General features: G+C 41.3%; 1 protein-coding gene across 1 annotated transcript; it reads left to right on the top strand.

Annotated features, from left to right (window-relative positions):
- Window positions 1-1,375: 1,375 nt before the first annotated feature.
- On the top strand, window positions 1,376-25,287 carry LOC103512565. The gene is made up of 11 exons (XM_026826000.1): window positions 1,376-1,447; window positions 2,283-2,394; window positions 2,824-3,026; window positions 3,760-3,964; window positions 4,601-4,887; window positions 16,701-16,751; window positions 17,514-17,976; window positions 18,357-18,674; window positions 18,933-19,206; window positions 19,322-21,775; window positions 24,111-25,287. The coding sequence occupies exons 1-11, from the start codon at window positions 1,414-1,416 to the stop codon at window positions 25,188-25,190; spliced, it is 5,481 nt and encodes a 1,826-aa protein (XP_026681801.1). The 5' UTR covers window positions 1,376-1,413; the 3' UTR covers window positions 25,191-25,287.
- The last annotated feature ends 438 nt before the right edge of the window (window positions 25,288-25,725 follow it).

Genomic DNA, 25,725 nt, shown 5'->3' with positions numbered 1-25,725 from the left:
ACAAACAAAGCGGGAGTCATAAATTATGACGTCATCGCCTACGGGAGCGTATTCCGTGACGTCAAACTTCACGATTTACCGGTATTTTTTAAATCGATGTATCTTGGTATCTAGAAGTCGTAGAAGAAAAAGAAAAAATCCGTTGGTCCTCATTTTTCCTGCTCTATGACTTTGAAACATGACCCAAGTAAGCGCAACTGATCAATTATGTCATAGGTACATAAGTAGGTTAATCCCTTACCCCCTTCTTTATTTCTTGAATACCTACATTGTAAGTAAAGAATAAAATATTTCATTGATGTTTTTTTTTCTCGTCCAATACAACAATCATGATGATAAGAAGGGAACAAATAAACCATATTCCTAAAGGTATAATATACTTACAGATCTTAATTTATTTTGGATTGTCTAACTAGGACATGTAGTGCCTTCATCTCAACAGTTTATTATTGCACCACTTTATTGTAGGTGGCTTTTTAATTTTGATGACAGCCGCAATTGACACTTGGAATCTACCGTCTTGAGGGCTTTGCTGTCTTTGGTTTTACGGGAACTAAAGTGAAGGGATCATAACTTTACATAATTCTCTTTTTTCGTTAAATAATGAACTTTTTTTTTCTTAATCTTTATTTTGCCTCTTTACATTATTTTGTTGTTTTATTGTGCACGGAATACATACTCGATCAGTCTCAAGTCAAAATTGACCAATCAAATGCCTTGAGACTATGCTTAGCACGAACTTAAGAGCCAGCATTTTGTTCATAAATAAATCTTTATTTTGCCTCTTTACATTATTTTGTTGTTTTATTGTGTACGGAATACATACTCACTTTTTTTTTTTTAACATATACATCTCTTTATTTCATATAATATACATAGGTACATGACAAATTAGGAACATATTATTATAGAAATAAGGAGACGTTACCCCTTGTCTAAACCTCAATACATAATGTATTGAGGTTGTTGTGGTTGGTTGTGTTGTTGTACTCACTTTGAATAAATCTTTATTTTGCCTCTTTACATTATTTTGTTGTTTTATTGTGTACGGAATACATACTCACTTTGGTCAATTGATGAGTGTGAATGGTTTTGCAGGCCCAGGTTCAGGGGATCAATGGGAGGATTTGCCTCCGGCTAAGGATTGGAGTAAGGAAGATGATTGGGATACAGACCGAGTAGCGGGATTTGAGGAGAGTGAAAACACAAGGTAAGAGCGGGATTAATCGGGATCATGCTTCTTCTTTGCATATTATTGGGGGTGGTAACTTAGTAAGTACCGGAGGCAAGATTTTTTTCATGTTGAACAAGGGGTCTGACATATCAAATCCGTATGGTTTCAGGTGCTGAATAACGTGGTGACATTAATTTTTCAGGAAGAAGGCCAAGAAGAACAAGGACAAGTATATTGGCATGTCCAGCGATGGCGTCACCATGTCTGGCTTTGGTAAGAAAATGAATGTCCTATTTACTCATTTAATTGTAATCACTAGGAAACAATTTATTTGACATCAATTATGTCATAGGTACATAAGTAGGTTAATCCCTTACCCCCTTCTTTATTTCTTGAATACCTACAGTGTAAGTTTGTTGTTGTTTACTAATGCAAAGGAATTGATTATTATGTCATTTTCCTACGCGCGTCCCTATATTTTCCTACAATATCATTGCTGGCTTCCACGGCAGGGCAAGTAATTAAGTGTGCTGCATTCATGGGTGATTGATGTGAGCATAATGGGCATATTGGGGAGTCAGCACAGCCAATTCTGTGGAGGTGCTCTGACAAAATAAAATATTTCATTGATATTTTTTTCTCATCCAATACAACAATCATGATGATAAGAAGGGAACAAAAAACCCATGTTTCTAAAGGTATAATATACTTACAGATCTTAATTTATTTTGGATTGTCGAACTGGGACATGTAGTGCCTTCATCTCAACAGTTTATTATTGCACCACTTTATTGTAGGTGGCTTTTTAATTTTGACGACAGCCGCAATTTACACTTAACTTGGAATCTACCGTCTTGAGGGCTTTGCTGTCTTTGGTTTTACGGGAACTACAGTGAAGGGATCTTAACTTTATATAATTCTCTTTTTTCGTTAAATAATGAACTTTTTTTTTCTGACACTCGTATTTATGAACAAGAATGATCGTTCTTAGATCAGTCTCAAGTCAAAATTGACCAATCAAATGCCTTGAGACTATGCTTAGTTTTATTGTGCCCGGAATACCTACTCACTTTGTTTGGTCAATTGATGAGGGTAAATGATTTTGCAGGCCCAGGTTCAGGGGATCAATGGGAGGATTTGCCTCCGGCTAAGGATTGGAGTAAGGAAGATGATTGGGATACAGACCGAGTAGCGGGATTTGAGGAGAGTGAAAACACAAGGTAAGAGCGGGGTCAATCGGGATCGTGGTTCTTCTTGCCTTCTTATATGTATAGTACTTACGTCGAATTTCATGGGAAGCCAAATAATCTTCTTTTGCTTTTATTGGTAAACACGGGAGGCGAGATTTTTTTTTTTCCTTCCATCCTGAATAAGGGGTGTGACATATCAAATCCGTGTACAGTCTAAAACAGGTGCTGAATAAAGTGGTGACCTTCGTAACGGGGATCTTAAAACTATAAAGGCCAGTTCCCACTTGTCGCGAATTTCTTCCGATTTTTTTTTTTTTCGAATGTTCTGCAGGCAATTTAATTTAAATGAGAGTCTTCCCACTACACACGACACGATTTTTTTCGGAACGACAAGTGGGAACGGCCCTTAAGTCCTCATTTCAAACTACCCTGTCTAACTGGAGATGGCTTCTTTTCCAGTGATAACGATGTGGACGACTCGTCCGACGTGGACAACCAGTCTCCTCCACCTCCCTCCACCATTGCACCTCCACCAATTAAACCGCTAGGTGGCAGCACTAGCGGGAAATATACGGACACGAAGAAGTCCACTCTGTCCTCGCCTAGCAAGAAAAGTACCACGGGACTGAAGAAGATAGACCTGGGTGCTGCAGCTCACTATGGTAAGTACTGAAGAGTGAGCATTAAACCTCTAGGTTCTACTATTAAACCGCTAGGTAGCAGCACTAGCGGGAAATATACGAACACAAAGAAGTCCACTCTGTCTTCGCCTAGCAAGAAAAGTACCACGGGACTGAAGAAGATAGACCTGGGTGCTGCAGATCACTATGGTAAGTACGGAAGAGTGAGCATTAAACCGCTATTAAACCTCTAGGTTCTACTATTAAACCGCTGGGGGGCAGCACTAGTAAATATACGGCCACGAAAAGGTCCACTCTGTCCTCGCCTAGCAAGAAAAGTACCACGGGACTGAAGAGGATAGACCTGGGTGCTGCAGCTCATTATGGTAAGTTTTAGTTTGTTCGTCTGTATGTCTGTTTTTTCTTTTTAAGGTTTGATTTGATAGAGCGAATTGTAACAACAGAGGTCTTATCGCCCTGAAAGCGAATGGAGAAGAAAGACAGAATAGGAGAAAGCCAGCCGATCCGAGAATATTATTATCTGTTTAGGATCGGCCCCGGGCAGGAATCGAACCCGCGACCTAGTGCTTACAAGGCAGACGCGCTACGTTCTCGGAACGGTTAACTTTCTCTTATCCTGTCCTCTCTTCGATTCCGTAATGATAAGACCTTAACAGTTACAGTTCCCTCTATCAAAATGTCTTTAAAAAAGTTCAAACTTACAATTACAACTCAGTTCATTTATTTAATAACAATAACTCTCTTATTTCCCCAGGTAAAGACAGTGGTTCCCAATCCGGTGTCAGCGCGGGCCCCGCCCAGGGGGCCTCAAAAGTGTCCAGTGATTCCAATGGGTTCGACCTACTAGGCGAGTTGATTACCCCTGAGGCCACCCCAAGCAAATCCACAAGCAATACGGACTTTGGTGATTTCGAAGCGGCGAGCTTCGCCAATAGTAATGTAGACTCTAGTAAAATTAGGTGAGTGTGAATAGAATACTACCTAAAATTAGGTAAGTGTGAATAGAATACTACCTAAAATTAGGTAAGTGAAGGAAAGACTTTGTTTATACTGGCACATTAGGTCAGCTTCCATGGAGTAGTGATCACTGCGCTCACCTTGCACGCGGGAGACCCGGATTTGATTCCCGGCGAGGTCGAAAAATTTGTATCTTGCAAAATACTGATTCTGTGACTGGCCGTTGCGGGGCCCACTCAGCCTCGTGAGGAAAATGAGTAGCTATGACATATAAATGCGCCTAGCGACCGGTGCCAGCATGGTAGGTTGGATTTGGATATTAAGATTATTGAGATATTTTGAAAGTCCTACAATGCAGTGAGCACCAAAGTTGTGATAAAATAACTCAAAGAAACGGCTTTATTTATTCTCAGTCTAAAAGACTTTCTCTCTAGGTACATTTCACATGGGATTTGAACTTCCACCTCTATTTTTAGCTAAATCCCATTTAGGGGTGAGCTATACATTTCTAACGAAAGTCACAACTTTGGGTCAGAGTTGTGTTTTTTGGGTCACTAGGAAGCTATTTGCTATGAAAAACTCATTTTGATATGTATATAATTTTTATTCTATTCTCATCTTCAATTCCTTAATTTCAGCTCATCGGCAGCAGCAGATGATTTCGCAGACTTCTCGTCAGCATTTAGTTCTTCCTCTAGCACCAACGTGGCAGCATCCAGTAGCAATCCATTATCTAACCAATCTTCGGTAGCTCAATCTTCCAATGCTGACCTCCTGAGTGGACTCAGTTCTTTATCTTTGGGCCCAAGTTCTCTAGCAATGGGGCCCAGTTCTCTACCGATGGGTGGGCCAAGTTCTCTAACGATGGGAACAAGTTCTCTAATGGGACCGAGTTCTCTAATGGGAGCTAGTTCTTTACCAATGGGTGGTGCTCTAACCTTACTTTCCGTATTCTTCCCTCAGGAGCTCTCATGCAGGAGATCGCTCACGCGACGTTCGCCTACGAGCACTACGCCGAGGTGATGGGTATGCTCTACCGTCGCCTAGTGGCGACCGGCGACAATCGCAAGTACTGGCGCCGCGTCTACAAGTCCCTGCTACTGTTGCACTATCTGGTGCGCAACGGTAGTGAGCGCGTGGTGACGTCTGCGCGCGAACATCTGTATGATTTGCGCGCCCTCGAGTCGTACACGTGTGTGGATGAGTTCAATAAGGACCAGGGTGAGTGAAAGGGACGGTTTATAAAGTCCCACCTTATAATTTTTAGCAGAATTCCATTTAAAATGGGCTATTCTCATATTGTTCAGAAATGCCCTCGGTGAAACAAGACATGGGTAAAAACACGTACAACACGTACACTTTTTATATTTCAAGATTGAAACTTTATCTACTGGTCTCAAGCTCCTAACAGCAACAGGATCTATACGAAGGGGGTTAACTTTGAAATACTAAATGACAATCCCCAACGAATTCCATTTAAAATGGGCTATTCTCATATTGTTCAGAAATGCCCTCGGTGAAACAAGACATGGGTAAAAACACGTACAACACGTACTTACTTTTTATTTTTCAAGATTGAAACTTCATCTACTGGTCTCAAGCTCCTAACAGCAACAGGATCTATACCAAGGGGGTTAACTTTGAAATGTTAAATGAGAATCCCCAACTTTTAACGGTGAAACAAGACATGGGTAAAAACACGTACTTACTTACTTTTTTATATTTCAAGATTGAAACTTCATCTACTGGTCTCAAGCTCCTAACAGCAACAGGATCTAAACCAAGGGGGTTAACTTTGAAATATTAAATGAGAATCCCCAACTTTGAACACACCGGAAGAAATGCCTTAAAAAATACAGTACTTTGGTACAAGTTTGAAATCAATCCCATAACCAGGACCGGAGCTATGGTCTTTTCAAGATTTAAAGTCCGCCCTATTATTTCTCTGATCACCAAATTTGAAATTTTTCAAAGGGAACCTGAGAGATGTTTTGCGCTTCAAATAGGTCACTTCTCGGTATTCCATACCTCGGCTGGGATTGAACCCACGCCCTCCTGTTTACCAGGCGAGCGCCTTGACCACTACACCACCGAGGCAGGTTCAGAAATGCAATCGGTGAAACAAGACATGGGTAAAAACACGTACTTACTTTTTATATTTCAAGATTGAAACTTTATCTACTGGTCTCAAGCTCCTAACAGCAACAGGATCTATACGAAGGGGGTTAACTTTGAAATATTAAATGACATTATCCCATCAGGATAAAATCCGCCCCGGGCGGGAATCGAACCCGCGGCCTAGCGCTTACAAGGCAGACGCACTACTAACTAGGCTGGTATCCCCAACTTTTAACACACCGGAAGAAATACCTTAAAAACTACAGTACTTTGGTACAAGTTTGAAGTCAATCCCATAACCAGGACCGGAGCTATGGTCTTTTCAAGATTTAAAGTCCGCCCTATTATTTCTCTGATCACCAAATTTGAAATTTTCAAATGGAACCTGAGAGATGTTTTGTGCTTCAAATAGGTCACTTCTAGTCCGCCCTATTATTTCTCTGATCACCAAATTTGAAATTTTTCAAAGGGAACCTGAGAGATGTTTTGCGCTTCAAATAGGTCACTTCTATGATTCATTTCGAAATTCTGACCCAAAAATTGATATTTCATATTTCAGCCCTGATTATTGATAATTATATGCAATACAGACCTATATTATGTATTACCTATTGTCTTAACCCTTTTAGTTCTTCAATTTCCAAAGATAAATCTTAACCCATTGACTCCTCAGGTATCAACATTTTACTTTTTAATTTCCAAAGATAAATCTTAACCCATTGACTCCTCAGGTATCAACATTTTACTTTTTAATTTCCAAAGATAAATCTTAACCCATTGACTCCTCAGGTTTGTGCTGCTGTATACATTAGACTGCGTTCTAGAAAACAACTTTGCACTTTACATTTTGCAAAATTTTGACATCACAACTATCATAATGGTTATGCAATGTTTTTAGGGGTTCTTCTTATGTCAATTCCTGACACCATGTTTCATTTTAGTAAGAACAAACTGAACTTTATTGAACAACAATAATCTAGCTCAAATCAAGACTACCGAAAGTAGGTATCCATAAGTACATATCTAACAGGGGCAGAAGAATGTGGTCCAAATATATTTTTTACAATGACTGTCAAGCGTTTAGGTTTTATATGGGAGAAGTTTGTGTATTTTCTATTCACAATTCGTTCAAGGTACGAAAAGACATGGGCTAGTCCCCTACAGAGGAAATTGTTTTAGGAAAAGCGGAAAATTTTGATGTTTGTAAATGTGATTTTCGTAATTTTAAGTTAATTTTAAAATTGTCTTTTTTAATGATGAAAATTATAGCTGTAATTTATTCATTTTGCCGAGGTACTCAGGCACACAATTTTACTTCTTTTTTAACCGACCTCCAAAGCTCGTTTATTCATAGCTCTGAAAACTGTTGGCATGATGGGACTTTTTGTGTGGGTCCTTTTTCTTGGTGGGCTAGTCCCGTACGGAGGAAATTGTTTTAGGAAAAGCGGAAAATTTTGATGTTTGTGAATGTGATTTTCGTAATTTTAAGTTAATTTTAAAATTTTCTTTTTTAACTATGAAAATTATAGCCGTAATTTATTCATTTTGCCGAGGTACTCAGGCACACAATTTTACTTCTTTTTCAACCGACCTCCAAAGCTCGTTTATACATAGCTCTGAAAACTGTTGGCATGATGGGACTTTTTGTGTGTGTCCTTTTTCTTGATACAATAAAATACGGCTTTCAATATAAAATCTCTCTTGAAACTTGATATCTTTGATCATATATTATTTTCATCATAATTATGTTGATGAGATCATATACCTACGGCTTTCAATATAAAATCTCTCTTGAAACTTGATATCTTTGATCATATATTATTTTCATCATAATTATGTTGATGAGATCATATATTAAATACTAACTAGGTACAATACTAACTAATTAAATACGATTATTCTAGTGTGTGTTGTGCATAGACTTTTTGTGTTGTGTTCTCTGTGACTTCTCAATTTTGTCCTTTTATACCTTATTATTTATATCAATAATCATCATTTATTTGAAAATTCAACTTGAACTCCATTGATAATATTGATATTATTATTTTCCATCACAATAATAGTAGGTGTTAAAAATTAAATAATAACCCATAATATCATGGTCCTCTTGGAATAAAATAATGGGTTTGTCCCATAAGTTGATTTTGCCCTTTGATTGATTTATTTTCCAAGTACGGAAGTCAACTAGAAATTTATTCCTCAATTTTATGGAGATTTAAACACAAAATATTTTTATACTATTGAGATTTCATACAAATACAATTAAATAATATAAAAAAAAAACGAGAAAAAAAATATTCAATTTATTCTTACATATTTTGTTTGCAGTTTGTATATGTCGTATTTGAATTTTGTTTTTCAATCCCCTCCCCCTGTATAAAGAGTATCGATTTATTCAAAATAATTTTAACAAAATACATTAATATTATTAACATTAAACTTAAATATTATCTCTCTCTATCTATCTCTTTTTCCCCCTATTTTATAATCTTAATTCAATGTTGTATTGTGTATTTTTTTGTGTTAATTTTGTATAAAAATATAATATTAATAATTAATTTGTATTTTGTAAATATATAATTCGAATAATAATAAAAATACATTCAATGTTTTCTCTTCTTCAGATAGATCTCAGATTTTTTAGGATTCCAGCAGAAGGTTTTGGGGGTGAACTCAATTCCCAGTGACACTGGGGGTAAAAAAAGAAAAATAGTATGGATCAATTTCGATGTAGCAAATTTTTGTCATATTTTAGTCCAAACCGTCCACTAAAGTCATAATATGTCACATTACACAACTTACGTTGTGTTTGAAATACCTAAACACCAAGATCGCAAACTTATAAAATAAATTACGCGTGATCTCGATATGCTAAAATTTCTCCTGTAATACAAGCTCCAAATTAAAATACAATTCTTTAATGAAACAGAATGGTGTGAATTTCCTATAAAATTTACTGATATTATGGCGAAAACACTCCCAAATCAATTTATAATCATGTTCGAGGAAGATCTTACATTCGCCTATAATACTAGCTAAATTTCCCATTTGTACAAGTAGATCTATGAAACACGAAACATTCTACTTCTAAAAATTATTATATTCTAAGTATTTCCTATAGTAAAGTATGGAACAACATTTATAACAAGTCCTGTATAATAAGTCCTATAATACGGGCTTTCGAGAAGTTCCTATAAAATCAACTCCTTAGACTGGCTGTTCATTTTTTAATTAATTCTTACTGATATCTTTCGGTGAAACGACCATCTTTAAAATTTGGCTTTAATAGAGGCAATTTCCCTGTATTACAGGACTTATAAGTTTCATGAAACGGGGCCCAGGACCACAATCACCAAAGTATGGAAAAGTATCTTACAAGTGTAATAGCCAATGGAAAAGCAGAATTTTGAATCTGGACAAATCATATCGAAATATGGAATTGTAAATACTTTTCCATACTTTGGTGATTTAGGGCACAGGACCACAATCCACAATCTAAGTTTGAGCTTGGTTCAAGTTATTCTCATTTCTAAGAGATTGATTTAATTTTCATAGTTAATAATCAATGGGATTGCTTTATCCAATGACTTCAGCTATATGTTACCCAGGTTGTGGTTCCAGCAATTAGTAGGTCACATAAGTGTGGCATTGTTTTGGACACTGAAATTGCCAATTGTAGGTATTGAAATTTAACTTTTTGAAAGCTGTTAACACTCCACAACCTCAGTGGTGCAGTTGTTAACACGTTGGACTTTGGATCTGGGGTTTGGTGGTTTGAGTCCAAGTCGAGTCATAAAATTTATCTAGGTGTAATAATCGGGGCATTATATTTGTGCCAAGCATTTAAATAGGTACACCTAACCCAGTTAAAAATTCCTTCTTTAATTCCTTTTCCTGTTAACACTCCATTGGTAAGCATTTAAATAGGTACACCTAACCCAGTTAAAAATTCCTTCTTTAATTCCTTTTCCTGTTAACACTCCATTGGTATATGATTTAATTTAAAACAATGACAATGTGTTCTTTTTCAGAACCAATGTTGTTATGAACTATACAGAAATCGAGGCAAAAGTACGAGAGGCAACTAATGATGAAGCCTGGGGGCCAACAGGTATGTATATGACCTTGTACATATTTTAGGAAATAACATTTAGTCATTTGTTTAGGAAATAACAATTAGTGTGGTACTTTTGTAGGGACTGCTAGAGTAAAAGGACTTTTGAGTCATATAAAATTTAAACAGTATACCTAAATGAGTCAATTTATGAACATATTGATGCTTTTTATAATCTAATCATGAAAGTAGCAAAAGGAACAGGCAAAGCTACCTAGATAAATCTGTTATTCCCAGAGGCAGAATGTTTTTGATCAATTAAAAGATTAAATATGGAAGAACTAAAAGAAGAAATGGTAATTATGCAGAAGTCACGTCTGTGGAACAGAAAAGCTCCTTTTAGCATTTAACCTAACCTTATAATAACACTAATCACTGCTCTAATTGTGAAAACTCCTTCTTGCGTTTAACCTATCCCTATAATAACCAGGGTCACTGCTCGTTTGTGCCAGTTCCTTTGGTAGCAATATTCCACGGACATGGCTTCTGCACAAGTACCGAAGAAAGAAAGAATTATCACCTGACGATTGCCTTTGATAAAAATAGAGGTGGAAGAAGAAAAGACAAAAGGAAAAATGTCACCCCTGAATGAATTTGCATAATACCTATCATACGAAATTTTTAACAGTGAAGTTATGTAGATACAACATCACCTCATTAAGATACCTACTAGATACCACCTCACAGTTTCTATTTATAACACATAGATTATCTACCCATTAAATTTCCACTATCTAATGATAATGACTACTAAGTACATAGATTATTAATTATCTACCTATCATATTTCTACTATCTACTGACTGTAGGATGACATGCATGATAATGATCTCAGTGCATTAGACTTGGCTAGAAGGGTGGAATATTCCATAATTATTATCCAAGTCAGGGGTCCTCAAAATTGGCATGAAGACAAGTCAAGAAGACACATGACTCCTAGTGGGGGAAAACCTAACTTCTTTTGAAGAGATTTGACAGAGGGAACTGTAACTTCTAAGGTCTTATCCCAAAATCAAAGAGAGAGGAGAACAGGAGAAAGCCAGCTGTTCCAGGAATGAACCTGTGGTACTCTGGCGCTCACAACAACACCCAACACTAAATATAATCTTACATAGAAAACGCAGGTTCTTGTTTCTCCACAATTTGCATCTCTGAAGTATAAATAACACTTCCAAATTCTTGGCCAGCACCTGATAGCTATGACTAACTGATGAGTTCCAACAAAAACGAAACCCGTCTTAGGCTGCTCTCAGGTGTTGGCTAAAAACCTATTGAGTATATAGATGACCCCAGGTGGGAATTGAACCCCCGACCTAGTCCTTACAAGACAGTCATGGTTATCTTCCATTTTTGAGGTCATGAGTAGGGGGTATATTAGAACTGTGCCCTAAAGTACCGTTCCCACTTGTCGCGAGTTTCATGCGATTTTTTTTTCTTCGAATGTCCTTGTAGGCAATGTAATTTAAATGAGAGTGTTCCCACTCCACACGACACGATTTTTTTCCGAACGACAAGTGGGAACGGCCCTTAAGTCCTCATTTCAAACCAAGAAAAAGAAAAAATCCGTTGGTCCTCATTTTTCCTGCTCTATGACTTTGAAACATCACCCAAGTAAGCGCAACTGATCTATTATGTCATAGGTACATAAGTAGGTTAATCCCTTACCCCCTTCTTTATTTCTTGAATACCTACATTGTAAGTAAAGAATAAAATATTTCATTGATATTTTTTTCTCGTACAACAATCATGATGATAAGAAGGGAACAAATAAATCATATTCCTAAAGGTATAATATACTCGTACTTACAGATATTAATTTATTTTGGATTGTCGAACTACGACATGTAGTGCCTTCATCTCAACAGTTTATTATTGCACCACTTTGTCCATCAACAAGTAGTCAGACGACAAATCCTAGCTTCAAAGCGGCCACTCAGCCAAGTCCATCAACTCCCGATCTGTCCCCATCTCTAACTCCCGATCTGTCCTGTCTCCCAATAGAATCTCGAGCAGTGTTTTCAACCGCTGACGACCTGCTCAGTCTCCTCCCCAACCTGTCTTCTCACGTGAGCATTGCTGTCAAACTGGATCTGCCGGCGTTCTTCCGATTTCTCAACGTGGAAAAGCTGGTGCTCGTGCATTTGCTGAACGCTATACGAATCTCGTGGGAGATGGCCAAGGCAGACCCTTTGGGAGGGTTTGACCCTGTTGGGAACGATAGATATAGGCAGGGAGGGAAAAAGGATGTAAAAGGAGTTGAAAGAGTTTGTGAAACTAGTGGCAGATGTGAAATAAATCAAGGTAGACAGGGAGGGAAAGGAGTTGAGAAAGTTTGTGAAACGAGTGGTAAATGTGTGACGGGAAAAACTCAAGGTTGCGCTGAGAAAGTAGGAACATTCCAGGGGGTTCGTGAGGGCTGTAGCAAGGTTCATCAGAAGGGCCAAGATGTGACAAGGCTGTTGAAATTTTTCAGAGCTAGGCCCCTGGCCCCGATATCGTTTGAAATAAAACGCCTTGAAATTGACTCAACATACTAAACCCAACACATTTAAAGGTAACTTGCACATTGCATAATTAAAACTTGAAGGCGTATTATCGTTATCGTGTTTTCATTTTTCTCTTAAACAAAGTAAAGGAATCATACAGGGTGATCCACTTAGCACAACCATGTTCCTAATATACATCTCAAGTCTACCAAAAATATTCCATAAATATCAATCGATCAAATGTCTAATGTTTGCAGATGACCTTGTGGTCTACTCAGAAAAACTAGAAGATCTACAAAAAGCAATGGAAGATTTACACAATTGGTGCACAACCTACAAAATGACAATTAATACCAACAAAACCAAGATAATAAAATTTAGAAATGGAGGAAAAACAAAAAGGACAGATATTCTAATGTATGACAACAAAAACATTGAGTTTACAAATGAATACATGTATCTAGGAATACTCATGCAACCAACTTTAACTATAACTAAACACATTCAGTCAAAGAGTATTAAAGCAAGCCACAGTATGGGAACCATCAAAAATATGAAACACCTAAAACTAACAACCATACATAAAATCTTCCTCATAAAAATCTGGCCCACTGTATGTTATAGTTTTGAAGTCCTGGCAGAAGACCTACAGCACAGTCACCTCCTAGAATTAGACAAAATCAAAGCCAAGCTGTATAAGAAAGCATTGTGTCTACACAAGAGCACTTCCAACACACTTGTATTTCACATGGCAGGTGTAAGGAGATTTGGCGAGGAAGTGATAGAGAAGTACAACTCTAAAATATCACCATCAGAAATCCAAAAATATGAAGAAATTATAGCGGGAAATATACGGACACGAAGAAGTCCACTCTGTCCTCGCCTAGCAAGAAAAGTACCACGGGACTGAAGAAGATAGACCTGGGTGCTGCAGCTCACTATGGTAAGTACGGAAGAGTGAGCATTAAACCGCTATTAAACCTCTAGGTTCTACTATTAAACCGTTGGGGGGCAGCACTAGTAAATATATGGCCACGAAAAGGTCCACTCTGTCCTCGCCTAGCAAGAAAAGTACCACGGGACTGAAGAGGATAGACCTGGGTGCTGCAGCTCATTATGGTAAGTACTGAAGAGTGAGCGTTAAACCGCTATTAAACCTATAGGTTCTACTATTATACCGCTGGGGGACAGCACTAGTAAATATACGGCCACGAAAAAGTCCACTCTGTCCTCGCCTAGCAAGAAAAGTACCACGGGACTGAAGATGATAGACCTAAGTGCTGCAGCTCATTATGGTAAGTACTGAAGAGTGAGCATTAAACCGCTATTAAACCTCTAGGTTCTACTATTAAACCGTTGGGGGGCAGCACTAGTAAATATACGGACACGAAAAGGTCCACTCTGTCCTCGCCTAGTAAGAAAAGTACCACGGGACTGAAGAGGATAGACCTGGGTGCTGCAGCTCACTATGGTAAGTTTTAGTTTGTTCGTCTGTATGTCTGTTTTTTCTTTTTAAGGTTTGACTTGATAGAGCGAATTGTAACAGAGGTCTTATCGCCTTGAAAGCTGAAAGCGAATGGAGAAGAAAGACAGAATAGGAGAAAGCAAGCCGATCCGAGAATATTATCTGTTTGGGATCGGCCCCGGGCAGGAATCGAACCCGCGACCTAGTGCTTACAAGGCAGACGCGCTACGTTCTCGGAACGGCTAACCTGTCCTCTCTTCGATTCCGTAACGATAAGACCTTATCAGTTACAGTTCCCTCTATCAAATCTCTTACACGAAGAAGTCCACTCTGTCCTCGCCTAGCAAGAAAAGTACCACGGGACTGAAGAAGATAGACCTGGGTGCTGCAGCTCACTATGGTGAGTACTGAAGAGTGAGCATTAAACCGCTATTAAACCTCTAGGTTCTATTATTAAACCGTTGGGGGGCAGCACTAGTAAATATACGGCCATGAAAAGGTCCACTCTGTCCTCGCCTAGCAAGAAAAGTACCATGGGACTGAAGAGGATAGACCTGGGTGCTGCAGCTCATTATGGTAAGTTTAAGTTTGTTCATGCATTCCAAGGACACACTGCACAGTATGGAGGTCAAGATAAGAGATTGGTTTTTAGAACCATGACATAAGTTTCTTTTCTTGTAAACATAGTAAAACCATATACATGCTTGGTGAAACATTAATCCATGAAATTTACATAAGTAACTATGTACTTAATGAAAATAAATAAATAGGTACAATTTCTTTGTATTATTATGTCACAATTTTTGGTGCTCATAAGTTTCTTTTAAAAAACATTAGAAAGTTTCTTATAATAAACATTAGATAATTTATGATTTAAAAAAGAAAAAATGCAAAAGCCAGAGTTACTTGTCTTCTAGCGAATTGTAACAACAGAGGTCTTATCGCCCTGAAAGCGAATGGAGAAGAAAGACAGAATAGCAGAAAGCCTGCCGATCCGAGAATATTATTATCTGTTTAGGATCGGCCCCAGGCAGGAATCGAACCCGCGACCTAGTGCTTACAAGGCAGACGCGCTACGTTCTCGGAACGGCTAACTTTCTCTTATCCTGTCCTCTCTTCGATTCCGTAACGATAAGACCTTAACAGCTACAGTTCGCTCTATCAAAATCTCTTTAAAAAGTTCAAACTTACAACTCAGTTCATTTATTTAATAACAATAACTCGCTTATTCCCCAGGTAAAGACGGTGGCTCCCAATCGTCAGCTTCCATGGAGTAGTGATCACTGCGCTCACCTTGCACGCGGGAGACCCGGATTTGATTCCCGGCGAGGTCGAAAAATTTGTATCTTGCAAAATATTGATTCTGTGACTGGCTGTTGCGGGGCCCACTCAGCCTCGTGAGGAAAATGAGTAGCTATGTATAAATGCGTCCATGCAAATGGTTGATACCGTGACTGGCTGTTGCGGGGCCCACTCAGCCTCGTGAGGAAAATGAGTAGCTATGACATATAAATGCGCATAGTGACCGGTGCCAGCATGGTAGGTAAACATTGGATGTTAGGATTATTGAGATATTGGGAAAAATCCTACAATGCTGCAGTGAGCACCAAAGTTTGATATAATAACACAAAGAAACTGCATTTACGTTTAAATATCAAAATGAGTTTTCATAGCAAATAGCTTCCTAGTGACCCAAAAAACACAACTCTCACCCAAAGTTGTGACTTTCGTTAGAAAAAATAGCTCATCCCTAAAGGGGATTTAGCTAAAAATAGAGGTGGAAGGTCAAATCCCATGTGAAATGTACCTAGAGAGAAAGTCCTTGTTTAGACTGAGAATAAATAAAGCCGTTTCTTTGAGTTATTATATCACAACTTTGGTGCTCACTGCATTGTAGGAATTTCAAAATATCTCAATAATTGTGTTATTATATCACAACTTTGGTGCTCACTGCAGCATTGTAGGATTTTCCTAATATCTCAATAATCCTAACATCCAATGTTTACCTACCATGCTGGCACCGGTCGCTATGCGCATTTATATGTCATAGCTACTCATTTTCCTCACGAGGCTGAGTGGGCCCCGCAACATACAGTCACGGAATCAATCATTTGCATGATACAAATTTCTTGACCCCGCCGGGAATCGAACCCGGGTCTCCCGCGTGCAAGGCGAGTGCAGTTACCACTACGCCATGGGAGCTGACTTCATTTTGATATTTATATAATTTTTATTCTATTCTCATCTTCAATTCCTTAATTTCAGCTCATCGGCGGCAGCAGCAGATGATTTCGCAGACTTCTCGTCAGCATTTAGTTCTTCCTCTAGCACCAACGTGGCAGCATCCAGTAGCAATCCATTATCTAACCCATCTTCGGTAGCTCAATCTTCCAATGCTGACCTCCTGAGTGGACTCAGTTCTTTATCGTTGGGCCCAAGTTCTCTAGCAATGGGGCCCAGTTCTCTACCGATGGGTGGGCCAAGTTCTCTAACAATGGGAACAAGTTCTCTAATGGGACCGAGTTCTCTAATGGGAGCTAGTTCTTTACCAATGGGTGGTGCTCCTTCCATGTCTTTCCCGGCTCCAGGCCCTGCATCGTTTCCAGGTAATTATCTATTTTTGTTTTGGGTTTGGAACGCGGTTTTTTTGGTGTAGTTTTGTGTTTGTTCCCTATCCTATGTACTTCCCTGTTCCACCGAGGGATTCAATTTAGTTGGAACGCGGTTTTTTTGGTGTAGTTTTGTGTTTGTTCCCTATCCTATGTACTTCCCTGTTCCACCGAGGGATTCAATTTAGTTTTTTCCCTCGTCACGTGATGTATGTCCAACTTGAAATTTAACAAAAGTAAAATAACGTTTTATTCTGTACAGTTTTCATTTCATCCATGATGATGAGTTTTTTTTGCTTGTTTGTGAATGGCCGTCCTTTAACTACCAAGACTTTTATCAAACTTTTTGTCGTCGATTGTTAAGTGGATGTGTTTAGTAAAGGCTACTTCTCTACATATTTATGAAGGTGTTAGACTTAATTTAAATTTAACAAGTGAAAAATCTTCAAATTATTCGGATGTGTTTTTTCTCCAACAAATACTTTATTTTTATTTGAACATTCATACATACGTACATAACTGTACATCTTTTGCCTTGTGTCCCTGCGAAAATCACTTTAAGTTCCCAATTATTTGACCACCAAGAAGTAAAATTCTCATGTTCAAGGCCAAAGGATTTTTATATCATCCCACCCTACCTCCTACTCATAAATAATTATAAGGAGAACCCCCGCCTGTCATCGTCTCCAAGTGTCCCGGTGTGGTGTGTGGTCATGACTACAATCCCCGCGCGGGGGGTGTTTGTTCCTCTGTTCGCAGACCTCTCCTCTGTGCTCTGCGCCCCGCCTAACCTTCCCGCCCTCCTCACCCTACTGAACAAACACCTCCCCGGGCCCCTCACCCACGCCAAACTGCTCGGCACAGATCGGCCCCGGCCGAGCTTTGCCGAGTTCTCCCGAAGGTATTCGAGGCTGCTCGCGGCCGTGATACCAAGTCTGCTCGAAGTGACGAATGGTGAGATTGTCCTCACGAGGCTGATTGTGATTGAGGACGCTAATGTGTTCACTCTGGATGGGGCGTTGAGGGAGTTGATCGCGGGAATCAAGCGATTCGAGCGCCCCTGTAGGAATCGGGACAAACTGGTCGAGACACTTGTACGGCTTATGCGAAATGAGGCGGTGTTCTTGTCCCTGTTCTGTGTGGATTGGGAAGAGAGTGATGCCACGGATAAGGGAACGCTGGACATTAACGCTAAGAATTCCAGTTCTAAAACCTCAGAAAGTTCGGCAAACGGCTTATGCGAAATGAGGCGGTGTTCTTGTCCCTGTTCTGTGTGGATTGGGAAGAGAGTGATGCCACGGATAAAGGAACGCTGGACGTTAACGCTAAGAATTCCAGTTTTAAAACCTCAGAAAGTTCGGCAAGTAGAGAGACTGATTCCACGCCCAAAGGGACTGTGGACAAGAATAATAAGAATTCCAGTGCTAAAAACCTAGAAAGTTCGGCAAGTCGGAAACCTATGTCTGCTGACAAAACCAGTCCACGAACTTCTCCCACAAAGGCTACAGCGGTCAATTCCAGCCAATCTTCAAACTCCATTCCCAAATCGGATACTCAAACCAAGCCCAAGAAATCTCTGAAAACAGATTGCCAAACCAAAAGTTCGGCAAACAGAGAGAATGATTCCACGCCCAAAGGGACTGTGGACAAGAATAATAAGAATTCCAGTGCTAAAAACCCAGAAAGTTCGGCAAGTCGGAAAACTATGTCTGCTGACAAAACCAGTCCACGAACTTCTCCCACAAAGGCTACAGCGGTCAATTCGAGCCAATCTTCAAACTCCATTCCCAAATCGGATACTCAAACCAAGCCCAAGGAATCTCTGAAAACAGATTGCCAATCCAACTCGGGCCAATCTCACTCCATTCCCCAAACGGGTAGTCAAACGAGTAATCCCAGCTTCAAAGCGGACACTCAGCCCTGCATTGCCAATCCAACTCGGGCCAATCTCACTCCATTCCCCAAACGGGTAGTCAAACGAGTAATCCCAGCTTCAAAGCGGACACTCAGCCAAGTCCATCAACTCCCGATCTGTCCTGTCTCCCAATAGAATCTCGAGCAGTCTTTTCAACCGCTGACGACCTGCTCAGTCTCCTGCCCAACCTGTCTTCTCACGTGAGCATTGCTGTCAAACTGGATCTGCCGGCGTTCTTCCGATTTCTCAACGTGGACTCAGCCCTGCCCATCAACGAGTAGTCAGACGACAAATCCTAGCTTCAAAGCGGCCACTCAGCCAAGTCCATCAACTCCCGATCTGTCCTGTCTCCCAATAGAATCTCGAGCAGTGTTTTCAACCGCTGACGACCTGCTCAGTCTCCTCCCCAACCTGTCTTCTCACGTGAGCATTGCTGTCAAACTGGATCTGCCGGCGTTCTTCCGATTTCTCAACGTGGAAAAGCTGGTGCTCGTGCATTTGCTGAACGCTATACGAATCTCGTGGGAGATGGCCAAGGCAGACCCTTTGGGAGGGTTTGACCCTGTTGGGAACGATAGATATAGGCAGGGAGGGAAAAAGGATGTAAAAGGAGTTGAAAGAGTTTGTGAAACTAGTGGCGGAGATGGCCAAGGCAGACCCTTTGGGAGGGTTTGACCCTGTTGGGAACGATAGATATAGGCAGGGAGGGAAAAAGGATGTAAAAGGAATTGAAAGAGTTTGTGAAACGAGTGATAGATGTGAAATAAATCAAGGTAGACAGGGAGGGAAAGGAGTTGAGAAAGTTTGTGAAACGAGTGGTAAATGTGTGACGGGAAAAACTCAAGGTTGCGCTGAGAAAGTAGGAACATTCCAGGGGGTTCGTGAGGGCTGTAGCAAGGTTCATCAGAAGGGCCAAGATGTGACAAGGCAAGTTGGAAACACGGGGAAACGTAACGAAAAGCAAAGTCGAGGATCTCCTTGTAAAAGCATTCCTGAAAGCCTCCGTCCTCCAGCGGGTAAAGTTAAACCAGAACCTCCACATAGCCTCGGAGGCAAACCAGATAGCCCGGGTAACAATTCGAAGACAACCGAGCAAAGCGACGGAGGAGTTCACGATTCTATCGAGATCCCTCAGTCACGGTATCTTCACATCAACACCTACCTGTCCCACCACCTGTTCAACAAACTCCTGTCCAATTTCCCCATCGGCCCCACGCCCATGGGGGAACACTGTCGCTTCCTGCGCAAGATGTTGAACATCTTCCATCTGTGGGTTCTCGAGGACGGGTTCTTCACGGCGCGTCTGCAAAGCCTGCTGGCCGGTCTGGGCAAACGAAGTCTGGAGCTACTGGTCACGTACATGTTAAAGTACGTGGACGACCCTCTCGTCTGCGAACGCCTCTGTGAGCGTTGGATGGCCAGTAAGGACTTCGAAGCACTGCTGGCGGTGAAGATGGTGTTTCAGCGACAGTGGAGTGTTCTCCATCCAGAGACGGATGTGGTGGTGAGGAATCTGGTGCATTTGTTGGCGAAGGTGTCCGAGGTGCAACACGCGATCGAAAGTGGGCGGGGGGAGGGTGAGAATACGGCTAAAGGTGACGGGAATGCCAAAGGTGGACAACAGGGGCAAGCATCTTCCAGCAGAGATGCCGGTTCCGGTGGAAACCCAAGTTCCGGTGATGAACTAGCCGTCTTTCGCCGAGTGCTCATGAACGCTCTACAGCTGTGGTCAAGCTACCAGGTCATCGTCCATAGTGACCTTCATCAGCATGCTTACCTATCCAAGATGATCGTCAACATGGTGGCCTGGGAGCCAACCCTTATTACACCAACCGAGAAGTATCTGCTGAACGGAATCATGTCGCATTTGAAGTGCACGAACGAGGTGCTGCGAACCATTGGCATGATCTGTGGGGATCTCATTCTAGGGATGATCAATGAGTGTGCGGGCAATCCTGGAAAGAGCGGTGAAAGTCTTGCTCAAGGCGTTATAAAATCGGCTGAAAGCACTAAACCTTCTAGAGATGGAAAGGCTTCTGAGGACGGACTAAGTTCTAAAACTGAGGACGGTCCACCAAAGACCATCGGTTTTGATTACGATTGCATTTCGCCTGAGGCCAAGGCATACGTGGACAGTATGAAGAGAATTATGGTGACAAGACGGGGTGTAAGTGAAGGCAAAACGGACAAAGTTAACAAAGACAAAGTCAGTCGAACAAAACAAAACACAGGTAGGGATAATTCAGAAGAAATGAAAACTGAAAACAAAGTAAAACGCAATCCTGAAAGTACAAAAGAAACTGGGACGAGCAACATTCCATCAACAACTGGCGAAACTAATCCAGAGCAATCCGGTATGGAACTCGCGGATGAAATGCTGTTAGCATTGCTCGAAGAGTTCGAGATAGGAACACAAGAGGTGTCCCTCAGAAACCGTGGCAGTAGAGGAAAAGACTCTGAGAAAGCTGCCGAAGATGCAAACAAGACGGATGCTCATGAAGGAGAAAAAGATCAAAAGGGTGTTGGCAAGAAAAAGACGAAAAGAGATCGGGAAGAAAACGTTGAAGGAAGCAACGTTGCTTCCGCTGAGCAACCCGATTCCGATGACGATGCCAGCAGCACCAACTCCTTCCTGTTGGATAGTGACGATGAGGAATACGCTGAAGTCACCGCTGACGCCGCGTCTTCTCAAAACGCGTTAGCGAGCAAAGTCCCCAAGTATCTACGCGACCTCAAAGACTTCTTCACGCGAGATCGCTCGAAAGAGACAGACAATGCCGCGGAGGTTTGGATACAGACGATGGTTAGCGCGGAGAAGATCATTCGTGAGCAGCTACCGCGGGATGATGTTCACGTTGGACTGGAACTCCTGAACATCTTCGTCACCATGGACCCGGAGTTTTACTTCAAGGCGTTTGAACGCGTGCGGTTCAACACCATTCTTTCCATTCTCTTCGTCTATCCGAAACAGGCGGCGGAATATTTGGCAACCCAGTTCCATGCGTACGGACACCAGTATAGCGTGCGCCAGAAGATACTCCTGTTGGATGCGCTGAGTCATTCGGCGCATTTGTTGGCGAATCCGGAAGAGGAACAGCCGGAAGAGGCTTCACCTACGGGAAAAACGGACAAGTCCGGCAAGGAGAATCTCGTTGGAGGGCCGAAGGCTGGAAGTGCCCTGTCAATTTAGTTTTTTTTCCCTCGTCACGTGATGTTTGTCTAACTTGAAATTTAACAAAAGTAAAATAACGTTTTATTCTGTACAGTTTTCATTTCATCCATTATGATGAGTTTTTTTGCTTGTTTGTGAATGGCCGTCCTTTAACTACCAAGACTTTTATCAAACTTTTTATCGTCATCGCTTTACGAGATTTGACCACACAGTAATAATAACATTCTTAGAGTTGTTTATTTTTTGAAATATACTGCTCTATTGTCTGATCCAGACAAAGACAAGATTTAGTCGTACAATAATTGTTTGGTTTAAATTAAAGTAAGGTAGGACGTCAGTGATTAGTAATATTTTACTTCGTTTTTCTGGTAAAGACTAAGACATACTATACTTTTAAGTCTTAGTAAGTTTATTGTTATGCCGTGGTTCTTCTATCCGCTCATCCGAGGCAAAACCACCCGGCAAGATGTGTTCATTCCGTTGAAACCTCGGGAGAAGGAGTCGCTCAGTGAGTTTGACGAGGCGGAGACACGTCGCCGGCAGGAAGACAATATGAGGATGTTGGAGGAGATTGAACGGAGTTTGGCGGCAGACAACGTCCCTGGGGACACTCAACCTCACAAAAAACCGGCGTCCATTGGTAGCTCCAGTACAAAACCCGTGTCCAGCAGCCACTCCAGTACAAAACCGGACGCAACCCTCTCCGACATTTCCCTGGATCGGACCAGTCGTGTACTAGCCGACATCAAAGCGAGCATCGAAGATCCGGATCTGAAGGCCCGTAATCTGCAACGCAAACTGGACGAATTCGTGATAGTTCGTCTCATCAAGTCGCTAAGCGTGATTCTCCTCGCGAGTCAGCACTCTATTCACAACATCCCCATGTGCGGGGAGATGTTAGAGTTCTTAGCCGCCTTAAGTCAAGACGGCGCTCGAATAGGCGGAGTTACTGACGAACTAAAAATGGCCATTCTAGGCGGTGCAGCCGCTGTGCTGTTAAGCGCCACAAGGTCGCGAGTGAAAGACTTGGACCTCGCGTGGATTGGCAGCTGGTGTGTACGGATTTTGAGTGAGAGTTGTGAGAGGCGAGTGGTGGAGATGGGCAGGCGCGTGCTTTCACTGTACGTAGGTCTGTGTGAGGAAGTTAACGGGGGCGTGGTTCCGTCTTAGTTCTCTTTGCATTAATACTCAACTTGTAAAATAACGCTTTATTGACATTTTTAACATTTTAAAGAAATACGAGACATAAATATTGTCTGAGAAAGTGGTATGATACAGAGAGATACAACAAGTAGGAGACGAAGAGAGAGTGAGTAGAGGAAGGAAGATAGGAGTAATAGAAGAGAAGGAGAGAAAGAGAAAAGGAAAAAAAGAATTTATTGTGAGATACATACTGCTAAATAAAGGGAGATAAGAGTAGACAATGAGAAGAGTGAAAGAGAACTTGAGTAAGTGAGAACGAAGAGGAAGGAAAGGAGTAAGAGGAAAAAGGGAAGAATAGAGAGAGAAAAGAGGAAATTATTTTGAGAAACTGCTAGGATTAAGAGAAGAGAGATGGAGCGTGCGTGAGTGCTTGCGTAGAAGAGAGATAGAAAAGAGTACAAACATTGCATTAATACTCATTGTTTTACTTAACTTACTCTAATCTTTTAACTTTACTCTAATGCTCAGGACCACAATCTGAGGTTGAACTTCGTTTAAGCAATCTGATTGATTGAATTAAAACTTTTCAGCCAATAAAGTTCGAGTTAAAAGTTTAACTGTAGACTTAACTCTAGAAACCATTTACTGATGAAAATTTGTAGTGAATTAAGCAATCTGGTTAATTTAAAACATTTCAGCTAGACAGATTGCCTAATTAAACAAGAGGCATTTGATTTGCTGATTGGTTAATCTCAAACTTTCTAAACAATTTGACCGGTTGATTTCAAACCTTTAAAGCAATCAGATTGGTTGATTTCAAACTTTTCAAGCAATTTGATTGGTTGATTTCAATCTATTTCGCCAATCAGATAGTTCCCCCCCCCCTTTTATTCAATAAGGTGCTTTAACATGTTATGTTCTTGAACTTCGTTCGCCCGATTGGTTGATTTCAAGCCTTTTAAGCAATCAGATTGGTTGATTTCAAACTTTTCAAGCAATTTGATTGGTTGATTTCAAGCCTTTTAAGCAATCAGATTGGTTGATTTCAAACTTTTATTGGTTGATTTCAAACCTTGCAATCAGAGCGCTGAGTCATTCGGCGCATTTGTTGGCGAATCCGGAAGAGGAACAGCCGGAAGAGGCTTCACCTACGGGAAAAACGGACAAGTCCGACAAGGAGAATCTCGTTGGAGGGCCAAAGGCTGGAAGTGCCCTAGAGAAGGGAACGGGAAAGGTCGCTTCACAGACGAAAGATGTGAAATCGCTAGGGAAAGATTCTCACCAGCCGTGTTCAACTGACGGAGAACCTCCAGACGTCACGGCGCTGAAGGAAGAAATCCTGGGCAACCTCGTCTGGAGGTCGCGTAAACTGGATCTGCCCCAAGACGAGTTCCACGGCCCGGGAGGCGCCAAGCTTCGCGTAAACCATTTTGCCAACGAAGTGCCGTGGTTCTTCTATCCGCTCATCCGAGGCAAAACCACCCGGCAAGATGTGTTCATTCCGTTGAAACCTCGGGAGAAGGAGTCGCTCAGTGAGTTTGACGAGGCGGAGACACGTCGCCGGCAGGAAGACAATATGAGGATGTTGGAGGAGATTGAACGGAGTTTGGCGGCAGACAACGTCCCTGGGGACACTCAACCTCACAAAAAACCGGCGTCCATCGGTAGCTCTAGTACAAAACCGGACGCAAAACCGGTGTTCAGCAGCCACTCCAGTACAAAACCGGACGCAACCCTCTCCGACATTTCCCTGGATCGGACCAGTCGTGTACTAGCCGACATCAAAGCAAGCATCGAAGATCCGGATCTGAAGGCCCGTAATCTGCAACGCAAACTGGACGAATTCGTGATAGTTCGTCTCATCAAGTCGCTAAGCGTGATTCTCCTCGCGAGTCAGCACTCTATTCACAACATCCCCATGTGCGGGGAGATGTTAGAGTTCTTAGCCGCCTTAAGTCAAGACGGCGCTCGAATAGGCGGAGTTACTGACGAACTAAAAATGGCCATTCTAGGCGGTGCAGCCGCTGTGCTGTTAAGCGCCACAAGGTCGCGAGTGAAAGACTTGGACCTCGCGTGGATTGGCAGCTGGTGTGTACGGATTTTGAGTGAGAGTTGTGAGAGGCGAGTGGTGGAGATGGGCAGGCGCGTGCTTTCACTGTACGTAGGTCTGTGTGAGGAAGTTAACGGGGGCGTGGTTCCGTCTTAGTTCTCTTTGCATTAATACTCAACTTGTAAAATAACGCTTTATTGACATTTTTAACATTTTAAAGAAATACGAGACATGAATATTGTCTGAGAAAGTGGTATGATGATAAAGAGAGATACAACAAGTAGGAGACGAAGAGGAGAGTGGAGTAGAGAGAAGGAAGATAGGAGTTCAATAGAAGAGAAGGAGAGAAAGAGAAGGAAAAAAGAATTTATTTTGATGATACATACTGCTAAGCACTAGACGCGAGATAGAGAGGTAGAAGTGGAGAAGAGTGAAAGAGAACTGATAAGTGAAACGGAAGAGAAGGAAAGGAAGTTGGCAGAGTAGGAAAAAAAAGGGGAAAATAGAGACGAGGAGAGAGGAGAGAGGAGAGAGAGAAAAAAAGGAGAAATTATTATTTTGGAGAAACTGCATTTAGGACCTTGAGAGGAGGCAGAGATGGAGCTGCGGAGACGAGACGTGAAGAAGATAGAAAAGAGATACAAACCATTGCATTAAATACTCATTGTTTTACTTTAACTTACTCTTAATC

The sequence above is a fragment of the Diaphorina citri genome, unplaced genomic scaffold (genome assembly GCF_000475195.1).
Source record: "Diaphorina citri unplaced genomic scaffold, Diaci psyllid genome assembly version 1.1 scaffold852, whole genome shotgun sequence".
In the NCBI taxonomy this organism is placed as follows: domain Eukaryota; kingdom Metazoa; phylum Arthropoda; class Insecta; order Hemiptera; family Psyllidae; genus Diaphorina; species Diaphorina citri.
Note: the sequence above shows the minus strand (reverse complement) of the source record. Positions and strands in the feature narration are given on the sequence as shown.

Bases quoted from the DNA above. Each gene is read 5' to 3' on its own strand.
- LOC103512565 (XM_026826000.1), top strand. From the start codon at position 1,414: ATGTCCAGCGATGGCGTCACCATGTCTGGCTTTG. The intron at 1,448-2,282 runs GTAAGAAAATGA...ATGATTTTGCAG, and splicing joins CGTCACCATGTCTGGCTTTG to GCCCAGGTTCAGGGGATCAA. The intron at 3,027-3,759 runs GTAAGTACTGAA...TTATTTCCCCAG, and splicing joins GGGTGCTGCAGCTCACTATG to GTAAAGACAGTGGTTCCCAA.